Genomic DNA, 12116 nt, shown 5'->3' on the forward strand with positions numbered 1-12116 from the left:
TATTTATGAATCAGCCTTAAAGTATATAATGATTCATGGTGCACACGTAGTAGAGTAAGTCCAATCAATGCTTTCACTCAAGGTTAATTTTCAAACACTTGCTCGATTTATTAAAGTCTGCATTAAATCTATAAACCTAGCTATTGTATGTTAAATTATACAGATGTCTTAGGTTGCAGTAGTTGCTAGGGGGTGGGGTCTAACCTGCTCAGCTATGTAAAAGGTACAGCTGTCAGACTGGGTGTGTAGCCAGCAGCATCGAAATACCTCCCCCAGGATTGGATTATATGGCTTCTTCAGACCCTGTAAACGAACACAGATATGTCACAATGAACACAGTGCAGCTGCTCTCATGTTTTACACTCATAAGCAGGTAATACCTGTGTGCGTGCGGAATAAGCGGAAAGTGGTTCCACCAGAGCTAGTGGCAAGATGGACGAAACAGTCACAAACACAGCGAACACGGATCTCACCTTGGGTTTCTTGTAAAAGCCAGACAGGTACCACCTGAGGACCTGCTTTATCCGACAGTAGGGGCTCTCTTCTGCTACCGCTCTGAGCAGGGCAAAAGTACAGGACTGATATCAGATTATTCCTTCTCATTTTTCATTTACAGATAAAGAAATATCTCTTCCTCATAATTACATCAAAAACAGCACTCTTAAGGTACAAAATTGTCTCTGATCCTCATGCTAACCAAGCGGTGTAATTTAAGAAAGAAAATATTTTTTCCTACAAAATGAGTTAGACCAGTGGTTAAGAAACTCGATTCTGTGGTACCACTATACATGTTGTCCCAACCACAGCTGCAATCCCAGAATTTTAACAAGCTATTCACTTTTCATATTTAGAGGGATTATTTACCCTCTTAAGCCACATTGTCAGAAATAGCTATTACATGCAGATAGGTAAAAATGTTTTAGCTGATCAAATAAAAGACAGGTGTGTATCAAGCCTCCTAATTGGTAAAAGTGAGGACATGTGGCCAGTAAAACTAACCATTTAGTGGATAATGAACAATTCAATACAAAACTAATTATAATGTGCCAAACCTGCATTGTGTTAAATTAAGGATATAATAATTAAAGAGCTTAAACACGTTTTCAACACCTTAATTAGGAGCCTATTGATTCACCTCAGTCTTTGGTTTGACCAGTTACAAACTGTTACCCCATTTTCATGCAACAGTTTGCAATATAAAACAATAAGCACAAGGAGAACACAGGAATTTTAGTCGTCATGGCATGCATAACTACTTCTTACATAATGTGGCTCAAGCGAGAAAATAATCCCTCTAAACATGGAGAGCACCTAATTAACAAAAATGAACAGCTTGCTAAAATTCCGGGACTGCAACTCTAGTTGGAACGAAAACCAGCATATACAAGGGTCCCCCAGGACTGCGTCTGAGAACCGCTGAGTTCGGTAATGGGAGCTGCTGCTGCCGGGCATCTGTGGTAAAGCTGTCAGACATGTAGATCAGGAAAAACTGGCTCAGGACTTTTAAAGGTTGTGTGTGTCCCCAATGCCGTACCCTCACTTAATCTTCCACTAACATTTCTCACACTGGAATATTTATTTAGCCATTTACTGGAATTTCAATCAATAACAAACAGAAAAAGAAACACACTGGAATTTTTCACATTTAATTTTTTACAGCTTTGTGTTTGAAGTGAAGAATGGAAATAGATCTGTTCCTACCACAGTTGTAATGTAATGCTTACTGAATTGGCCTTACAGCAGCCAATCAATAATTCATTACTGTTAGCAAACTGCTGTGTTAATTATGTTCAGCAAGCCAGTGACAGACATGAAAAAGGGGAGGGGATTATACAAAGACATGGAGGTAAGAAATTAGCTTGCTCAGCATGGGGAGTTAGCTTGCTCACAGTTGGAGGCTGTAAGGGGAGTTAGCTCTTACTGTGGGAGGAGATACAGGAAGGCGAGTTGGCTAGCTTACTGTTGGAGGATGTCCGGTAAAAGGAGTTTGCTAGCTTACTGTGGGAGGAAGTACTGTAAGGGGAGGTAGCTACCTTACTGTGATAGGAGGTAAGGGGAGTTAGCTATCTTACTGGAAGAGGAGGTAAGGAGAGTTAGCTAGCTTACTGTGAGAGGAGGTAAGGGGAGTTGGCTATCTTACTGTAAGAGGAGGTAAGGAGTGTTAGTTAGCTTACTGTGAGGGGAGGTAAGGGGAGTTGGCTAGCTCACTGTAAGAAGAGGTAAGGGGAGTTAGCTAGCTTACTGTGAGAGGAGGTACTGTAAGGGGACTTAGCTGGCTTACTGTGAGAGGAGGTCGGCATGGTAGTAGTAGTCTGAGAGCTTGTCCAGGAAGGAGCGTGGTTCCAGAATGAAGGTGGGCAGCACCACCTTGGACAGGTCCATTCCGGGGCGGAGCTGCTTCAGCAGGGTCCAGATCAGACCCTTATTCTCCTCTGAAACGGTCTCCACCTGAGCCGCCTCACCTGCCTATGAATACATATTTCATCATATACGTCCAAGCCTTTCAAAAATTTTGATTTTCCAGACAGCCATTATAATCCATGTATAATAGCTGTAATGATGCTCCAGGCATTACACCTGTTGCTGCTCACCTCTCCCATCTCCTCCTGGGCTTGCTCAACATAGGCAGTGGCCTGGGGGCCAGGAGAAAGCTCTTCCGATTGGTCCACATCACTTTCCTCAGTTAGCCTCCCCCCATTCTCATTGGTCCCGTTGTCAGACTCCTCCTGAGCATCCCTTTCTGACTTGTCGGAGTAGCCATCAGTCTCCATGGGTCTGTTTTCCAACATGGACTCATTCAGCCTTTACAAAGCCACAACAAAGGAAACAACCGAAATGACGTAGACCCAAAAATAATACAGTGCTGCTCACTGTACCCAGTCACTCCCAGAGCATCACAACACATAACAGCACCACAATTCCGTAATATTAAACACACAAGACTGTCCTAAAGATGATTGTTTCCAAAGTTTCCAAAGAGTTGATTAGTTGTATCAGGTGTGCTTGAGGTGGAACACATCAAATACCTGGATCCGGCTGGGGGTAACCAAGGAGGGGTTTGGGAACCACTGGACAATCAATCGATTAAATGTTATTACAACATTTACAAAGGATTAGTCACAATATGCATCACAGTATACACTGGCCTAAACCCACACAAAGCAAGCCAAAGGCCACAGTGGAAAGGAAATGTTCTCTTGATAGCATACAGGAAGGAACCTTAGGAGTTATCAGACTCAAGAGGAGGTGCACATCCTCCTCTGATTGGCTCAGGGTATGGGTCCATAGTGATAGACATGGTCAGGCCCCTTTTAAGTTTGTGTAATCAGTTTTCAGCGAATACAGTTTAACTTAACCTACAGGTTTGTTTAATTACAGTCAACGTGCCATAACCACGAGGTCACAAAAAGGTGGTGAGACCAGGGCCTTCAGCTAACCCTGCCAACACACTAACATATTCCAACAAATCAAACAAACTCACCAGAACCCTGGTGAAGCACCTAACTCACTCATTGGAACAGGTGCCAAACAAATAGAGTCCACTTTCTGCAGCATACTTATGATAACAATGTCTGTAGCTGTTCATTGAGAGCTAAAGGAGATACAAAGGAGAGATAAAGGCTATAGCCTGATACCAGAACAGATAGCTCAAGGCTACCGATGCAGACAGGTAAAGGCTAACAAGGTCTTGACACACTATCCTCACCAATCTCTTTCAAGAGAGAACCGATCTCATAGGTGTGCGTTGTTTACTGAGGTGAAATGTGAAGCAGTGTGGAATGTTATAGTGTTTCAGAGCCCAGCAACAAGCCTTCCAATTATTATTATTTCCACATTATTTTACTGACATCAGCAGCTTGTGAGCAAATAATTGCTGTTTTAGTTTTGTTATACAATGTTTCTCCATTACATGCAACAGAGCCAGAAAAGGTAGTTTTGAATATCTTGTAGTTTTGAATATCTGCAAGATATTGAATATCTGCAATAAGACACCAAAATTCAAAAAAAAATCTGCTACCGGAGTACCCTAACAGTAACCTTCACATGATTTGAATATTGTTTGCCAATATTTACAAGGTCAAATACTCAGTAGACCAAGACCATTGCGCCATGCTGTACTGTAAGACAGACCTCAAATCTTAGCCAAATGATCCTCAAAAAATATTTTTGCAGACAAGCAAATTAACTAACAAACCAGACATCGTGTCACTACTGCAGCTACTGGAAGAGCCCGTCCACCCGCAGTCTAATCTGTCAAGTACCTTTTCATTCCTGCCATTATAGTATCTCATTACACCCAGGGTCTCATTCACAATACCCGTAAAAGAGACAGCGAGCAAGTTTCCGCACATTGAGGACCTGAAGACATACACTTTTCCTCTGCCCTGGTTCTCCACCAGTTAACGCTAATGCAGTCGTAAGCAGTCATGAAATGGTTATGCTACCTTACCTGTGAAGAAAAAGCAACTTCTCAGGTACGTCTGAGGAAAGCAGGCTACAGTACTTATGAAGGCAATATCACACCTTATCGTGTTATTGCTTTCTAAATTATTCCAGTCCTTGGACAGGAAATAACTGACAATGAGGAGAGCTGTGAACGTAACCTGCTTCTCTGGCTTCTGCTACTTCCTGTGTAGGGAATGTTTTGTTGCTTACTCCCTCTCTGTCTCTCGCAGGGTTGGGCAAGGTTCATATTCTTTGTCTCTTCCTGATTCTCTCCAGGTCACATGACCCCCTGGAGCCAGCCTTACTGGCTGGGAGGAATGCAGCAGCAAAGGGGAAGAGCAGATGACTGCACAGGCAAGCACTGGGGGGAGGGGGGGGGGGTGTCTGACAGCAAGCTGTGGACATTGCTGATAAACTGCCGATAAACTAACATTGCAGGGATTTGCTGTTCTTTATATGATCTCACTCTGTTAATTTAACCCACTGTATCAAATGATACGCATACCATAAAGACTAGCTAATCTGTGTCTGCATCCAAAAAAACAAGACAAACACACCTCAAAATGAATACGCTGTTTATAGGAAAATGTAACGTATATCTACATGCACAGACAAACATCCATACGTGATAACCCGTACACACATGGCTGCTCATGGCTTGCGTGCGCGCACACACTCACGCACACACACACACACACACACACTCACGCACACACACATCTACAGCTGTCAGACTCACTGGAAGAGCTGGCTGTCGGAGAGGGGGGAGGCCTGCAGCAGGGAGAGAATGTGGGCAGACTCTGATGCGCAGCTGAGGTCAGCATCGCAGCCAGACCTGCTGCTCAGTCTGCAGAGGCTGGAACTGCTGAGGGCCAGCTCCAGGGCATCCATCCAGCACCGGCCTGAAGCAGACGGGCAGAGATACAGTAAGGAAACGCACACGCACGCACGCACGCACAAACACACTCACACACACAAACACAGGCGCATGTGTGAGCACACACACATGCGCACACACAAATTCCCACACCACACGCATGCGCACACACACATACGCACACACACACACACACACACACACACACACACACACATATACACCACCACACACACACACACACACAAATACATACACCACACACACACACGCATTTGCACATACATTTTCACAATTCCAGGTTCTTACCGTCAGACTCAGACGCAGCTCTGAAGATCAGGTAGCTACTGGGCAGTGGCTGTGTGAAGGAGCCCATATTCTCCCCTTTAGGGCCCTGTGGGTATAGACACATATAACTAATATTACTCACTGCAACACACCTTGCTTTTCACACACAAGAAATATGAAAACTCTAAATATATTCCTATATGTATAAATATACACACATTACTAATTTTTTGAGTAAAAAAATTTACCGAAGAGACACACAGACAGGTAAAGACATGTCCAAGTGAGAGCTACAGCTCACCTTCACAGCCCAGATGGACTTGTCCAGCGGGTGGTAGAGCTTGAAGCAGAAGCCGTCCTTCTTGGAGGGCCTCTCGATGAGCCTGCAGGCGTTGAGCAGGACAGTGCCCACCCAGGGCTCCACCTTCGGGGTCTTGTAGATCAGAAGAACCCCAGGCCTTAGCACACACCACATCCTGGTCCAGCCCTTCAAAGAGCCACGGATCTGCAATAAAAAACACAGCACCACATTAAACCCATAGACTTCTGCTATTATTATTATTATTATTATTTTAATTTCTTTTATTAACGGACACCAAAATATTCGGGGAAGGATACCAGACCTTCAGCCAGTTGGACATGAGGATTACACTGGGGTCCTTAAGAGCACTAGAGAGCTCTTTGGCTGCCCTCTTTTTCTCCTGTCTGTAATTCTTCTTTTGGAGCTGAACAGGACAAATTGAGAAAGATAGTCATAAAACTTTATCATGTATTATCCTTATGAATCTCATCATACAGTATAATAGAGACTTTGATGCTATGTCTGACAGCCACTAGGAGGAGCTATAGTCAAAAACACTGAGAGGGCCAGCCGCAAACATCAGCTCAGCTACTTTTTAGTACGCCATAGTTTAGTTTTCTTGCAAGGCTCCCTCATATTTGGTTGCGTAGGGAGGGGTCCACGTGTGAAGAGACAAAATGACAGAAGTGGCTGGCTGAACGTACGCAGATGCTGTTGCTTTTTTTCCACAGACGGCTGATACTCAGGCTAAATGTACACGGCCATCACAATTTCTGCAGTGTTCCGGGGCTTTCACAAGCGCTCTTTGACCCCAGAGACGGCGAGCGGCGCTTACTTTGAGCGACTCTTTCCGGGCGAGCTTCTCTGTGGGGGAGGGACAGTCCTTCTCGTGGCCGTTAAACACCCTCAGCTCCATCTGGTGGGAGGGAGGGAGGGAGGGAGGGAGGGCGGGGGTGCAAACAGAGCGGGAGAGATAAGTGCGCGTCTCATTGCAGAGAGACACGAGTAGTCCTACGACTCACAGAGACGGAACTTTATCCCAGACGTAACTTCTGAAGCAGCAGCAATTTATAAGCCAGGTAGGCAAAGCTGTGGGCGCCTGTAGCTGTAATATGTCGCTGACCTGTTTCTTAGCTCATGAATAGGACAGGACATTACACTTTAACAGGTTTGTTACCTTATATTTTTACATAAACATGGATACCTGCCGGACCAGCGGAATAGCTATTGCGCAGCACTGCCAATTGATACCCTTTCTGCCAGAGGGAAACAGGCCAATCACACGATGTCCTGTGGGATTCCCCACCGCATTCGGCTCCGACACAGTTAGGATTCTATTCCAAACCACGACGCATACCCCTGCTCTGAAATCCAGCAGATTTTCTTTTCATTTACCTTAATTCATCAGGGGAATCGCTTCTATTACAGAAACCCAAGCCAAGACATTGCGGCATGGAATAGAATACAACACAGTACAACAAAAAAACCACAAAACAGAAAGTCTTACAGAATCATATTACAGGTCTACAGCGCCGTCTCTGTCATGGCAAGAAGATGAAATTAGCTTTTATGGTCAGAACATGAACATTAGCAGGACATTCCATCTGGCAACCCTCAGAGCCATCAGCTCATATAGGCCCTGCAGTCCCTGACATGCTCAGCATCCAGATCCCACCCGCAAGATGCCAAGAAACAATCTGTACACAATCCGGTCCCACCCAGACAGGTCCATTTTACACCCCCTGAATAACAGGGCTGCAACTGCGTTCATTCATACCTGAACTCCACCACTCATGACTAAACACACCTACGGAAAGGCACGTCCTGCCAAGTGTGGGGAGAGGAGTGAGGGGTTTATATGTGGCATGTGCAGAGGAGGAAAGAGAGGAGAGAGAGATGCAGACTTTATTTAACTAACTTTATTTAACTTAAATCCAGCTGTATTGAGCTGTGTAGAGCTGCACTAGCAAATGTTCCTATTAATGCACAGTCTCATACAAGGCTTAATGTAAAAGCGTAGAGTTTGAATGTACACTATATGGCTAAAAGCTTGTGGAAACCTGACATCCAACATCTCATTAAAAATTATGGGCATTAAAATGGAGTTGGTCCACTGTTTGCTGCTATACCTTTGGGGAAGCACAGAATAATCTAGAATGTGATTGTATGCTGTAGCATTAAGATTTGCTTCACTGGAACTAATGGACCTAGTGCAAACCATGAAAAACAGCCCCAGACCAAGGGGTGTCCAGATATTTTTGGTCACATGGTGCATCTTCTGAAGGATCACAACACTGAAACACAGAGTTCCAGCAGGATTACAAGGCACTTGACAGCCCCTGACTTCATCTGTGTAAAACAGCCTGGCACTCTCAGTCCTAGGCCACCATGCAGGGTGGGCACATGCTTTCAGGACAACCTTGAAGAACAAAACGGCCTGGACCTCACATGCACATGACTCTGGGACAGAATGAGAAGGACAAGCAAACACACATCTGGTTCAACTCAAGCTGATAGTCAGCCGAGTGCCCACAACCTCAAATGTATTTTATTATTAGAACAGTATCACGGTTGAGATGAGCGAGACAAAATGCCTTTGCCTAAATGGATATATTTCCAGATCAGGGTCCCATGAGGCCGACTGTCCTCCTAAAGAGTCAGTGGCATGAGTCTGGGCTCAGGAGAGGCAGGATAATTAGGGCTCAGAGCTCAGGAGGAACTCATGCGCAGTATGGACTCATACAGCTACCCCCTGCTGGACAGTCAGCTTCAGCAGTGGCCTACATACTGAATTTGATTTCTGGATGATGAAAAATTTCATATATCACAGCTACTGTCTTATATGAACTGAGAGTGCAGGCTGCTTGTTGTGTAGGCTGCATGGTATATAGGGTGCATAGTGTGTAGGGTGTATAGTTGGGTGTATGGTGTACAGGGCACAGGCCGTGTAGGCTGCATGGTGTGTAAGGGCCATAGTGTGTAGGGTGCATGGTTGTGCAGGGTACATGATTTTTAGGGCACATAGTGTGCATTTATAGAACGCATGGCGTGCAAGTGTGGCCATGTCCGAAACTGCTTACTGGCCTACTACTGAGTATATCAGTTGAGTGCACTGGTTGAGAAAGGTAAGTAGGCATGGCTCCGCGGAGTGGAAGAGGCTATCTTTGCATCCCATAAGTCAGAGAGGCAGAGGCAATAGTATGCAGGATATTTTTTGCATACTGCCTATTGTGTACTAAGAAATATGCACTAAACAGTCGGCAGTATGTTTAGTAGACAGTACATATTTGGAGGACACAATAGTTAGGAGGCTGTTTCAGACACTGCCTGTGTCTTACCTTACTGGTTGGAGACTGAGCAGGGCTCACTTCATCCCTTGGTATGGCCACTCCATCTCGCTCCATTTCACTGCCTGAAACCCACCAGACACACACACACACACACACACACACACGCACAGGCACACACACGCACACACGCACAGGCACACAGAAATGGTTTCTGTTTGCACCAGCAGAATGAGTCATAGAGAGCCAGGTTATGGAGGAGGCAGGGGAGAGGAGGTGAGATTTCAGATGTAAATTGACAGGTTTTCTCTGTCTGTGTGAGGGAGAAAGCTTCCTCCTCCTCAGGGTGGGGGTGGGGGGGGCAATCTCATGCGCAGATAGTCTTATAAAACAGCAGGCCACTCTTACTGCTGTACACCATGGATAGCCTAAGTGAAGCTGAAACCACTGGAGACAGGGCTTGGGTGGAGGGGTGGAGGGGATCCATGTTACTGCATGTGATGGTGACCAAAAAAAACGTATGCTCATGTAGCTGCTGCTCGATACGTTTCAGAGTTAGCCAATTAACTTACATTGTTATTGAACTTACTATGATCTATTAACACAACTGAGCAGCTAAAAATCGAATTTTTAAGTTCCCTCTCCAGCAACCACTCTTCTGCTGAACAGAATATCTGAATCTTAACTGAATTGAAATTGAAGTCTGCTATTCTTTTTCTCTTTTTCTTTAAGTCCTGAAGTAGAGTCGGCAGTAACTCGGAGGTTACCGGGGCTCAGCGGGTAGATGTCGTGGTCCCCTCCGTAGGACAGATTGCGGGTCAGCGTGCGCGGGTCGATCTTCTGCGGGGTGGTCGCCGTCGGGCAGAGCGAGAACCGTCGCCGGAACAAGCTCTCGTCCTTCATCCTGCCGGCCGCGCTCGTCTTCTGGAGAAAGGGAGGGAAACGACGCGCGCGTGACCACCAGGACTCCCGTTCCACAGCCAAACCGGAGCAGTCTGGAACCACGGCCAGCGCCACACTGCGTCCTGGCACAGACTGAAAACAACACACCCGTCATGATGCCACCCAGAGTAGCGCCACAAATGTTACCAGTCTCCTTTCCACAGCATTATATTCACACCACCGCCACAGGGGGTGCGATTATAATACTGTGATGTGATTGGTGGACAGGGTCATTATCTTCAGGGGGGGGAGGGGGGGCATTGTGGATGGCTATTTATCACTACAGCAGGCTTGAGGCCCAGCTCCATCTCGCCTCTTGGTGACCATGGCGACAGAGTCAGATGGACCATGTTAAGACCTCTCACCCGTAGGCACAATTTTGACAGCTGAAATTGCGCAAGCCTCTAATGTGGTCTTACAGTGTTAACTATGGCTAAGATTAAGATTGAAATACAAGCCTTTGATCAGTGCACTTATGCAAACCCTTCAAAGCAATGAAATTATAATTATCCCAAATGGCTGCCAAGTCCATTATGCTAAAGAGGCAGTCCGTTTTGGCTATGCTATGGTTCCCAGGGCAACTGTGTGGGGAGTGGAAGCTGAATTTTCTGAACGATGGACGTGTACAAATCAAACACCCAAAAACAGGCTTTGTTTTTGAAGCTCACTTCCTGGTCTTGTTGAAGTGCGGCTGGCTCAGAGATTGTCTTTCAGCCTATTCCCAATTCTATGCAAGCCAATGGTACCAATATGGTCAAAATACAAAGTGAATAATTGTTTCCCACGAGAACATGTAGCCGCAGTAAGTGTTTTTTCTTTGTCTAACATCTCTCCATGTGACATTTTATGAAGTCATTGTGTAATTTGGACAATATTTTAATATTCTGTGGATGAATCATGAACAGTTGACATCACTGCATCTCACGTGCTTAGTAGACAATCCGGACTGACCCAGCCTATAAAGGTACCCCTTTTCCCAACTGCGTAGTCTGGCTCCAATTTGTCCTAGTGTGGGCAAAAACTGTACTTCCACGGTTCCAAAACGCTTTTCACAAGCCCGTGGAAAGTCACCGGGTGACATCACAGTCACTTTGTCCATATTTTGTCCTACAGTCTATGCTCGATGCATGATGGCCGCTTGGGGGATCAGCTCGCTGCCCTCCTCTCGTGTGCGCGCGCACGCCCGCTCGCTCTCGTCCCGCTCGCTCTGATGTCACAGCTCATCGCGAGGCGGCCTGACGAGCCGCACTCCCGGCGCTGGCGACCCTTAAAGACGCTGAACGGTCTCAGAGCAAAAAAAAAAAAAAGCGCTTCATCACAGACTTGTTCTCACGCCATAAATTCAATGGCCATAAAGCGTTTCAGGTGACTGCCTGGGCAAGGCCAGCGGCCAGAGCCACAGCCGCTGGTTTGATTGCTCTCTCATTAGATCCCATTCATCTCGGGCGAGCCCCTCAGGCTCCCCCCGCGAACCGAGCAACGCTCGATTCCTGCACGTCGTCGTGGTGACGTTGGCGGCGTTTCGATGACGTCGCTCCAGCACACCGGCACGGGGGTTCAAATACAAGCTCACAGAGAGCAGAAACTCTTACCACAGGGCTGCAGAGGATAGTGGACTTTACAGTGGAAACCGAATATAACACCGACGGGACTTTCAGACGGATACAGCTCTGCTGATTCATTGCCACCCGCTGTGTCTCCGGGTTTCGAGGGCACTACGCCTTTAATTGTCATGCCAGGACTGCGCGTTCTTGTGCTAATTTACACAGACTCCACAAGTCTACTGGTCCCACTCACATGAGAAGCTCATAATCAGGCCATCTCAAAAAGCTCCATGCGTCACCCACAACTTCAGCTGTCGATCGCCACTACAAGACAGGCCGGACCGAGGACGTGGCCATCTGTGGTGATTAAGCGTCTAGTGCCACTTCATCACAGATTCGCAGGGAAAGGACGTCTGTCTTCTGTGGCCCCC

General features: G+C 46.2%; 1 protein-coding gene across 4 annotated transcripts in view; it reads right to left on the reverse strand.

Annotated features, from left to right (window-relative positions):
- Positions 1-12116, reverse strand: part of osbpl5 (oxysterol binding protein-like 5) — a 46586-nt gene that overhangs the window by 7475 nt on the left and 26995 nt on the right. For 3 of the 4 annotated variants that reach the window (XM_035417806.1, XM_035417807.1, XM_035417805.1), the window contains exons 3-13: positions 9967-10123; positions 9251-9324; positions 6748-6828; positions 6235-6336; positions 5913-6116; positions 5633-5717; positions 5186-5348; positions 2592-2802; positions 2282-2466; positions 474-555; positions 205-303 (exon numbers count right to left, since the gene is read on the reverse strand). In XM_035417806.1, the coding sequence (XP_035273697.1) occupies positions 205-303; positions 474-555; positions 2282-2466; positions 2592-2802; positions 5186-5348; positions 5633-5717; positions 5913-6116; positions 6235-6336; positions 6748-6828; positions 9251-9324; positions 9967-10123 (1443 nt within the window). The remainder of the gene's footprint in view (positions 1-204; positions 304-473; positions 556-2281; positions 2467-2591; positions 2803-5185; positions 5349-5632; positions 5718-5912; positions 6117-6234; positions 6337-6747; positions 6829-9250; positions 9325-9966; positions 10124-12116) is intronic. The other variant, XM_035417808.1, reaches the window with a different exon arrangement.

Source organism: Anguilla anguilla, chromosome 5, assembly GCF_013347855.1.
Source record: "Anguilla anguilla isolate fAngAng1 chromosome 5, fAngAng1.pri, whole genome shotgun sequence".
Taxonomy (NCBI): Eukaryota; Metazoa; Chordata; class Actinopteri; order Anguilliformes; family Anguillidae; genus Anguilla; species Anguilla anguilla.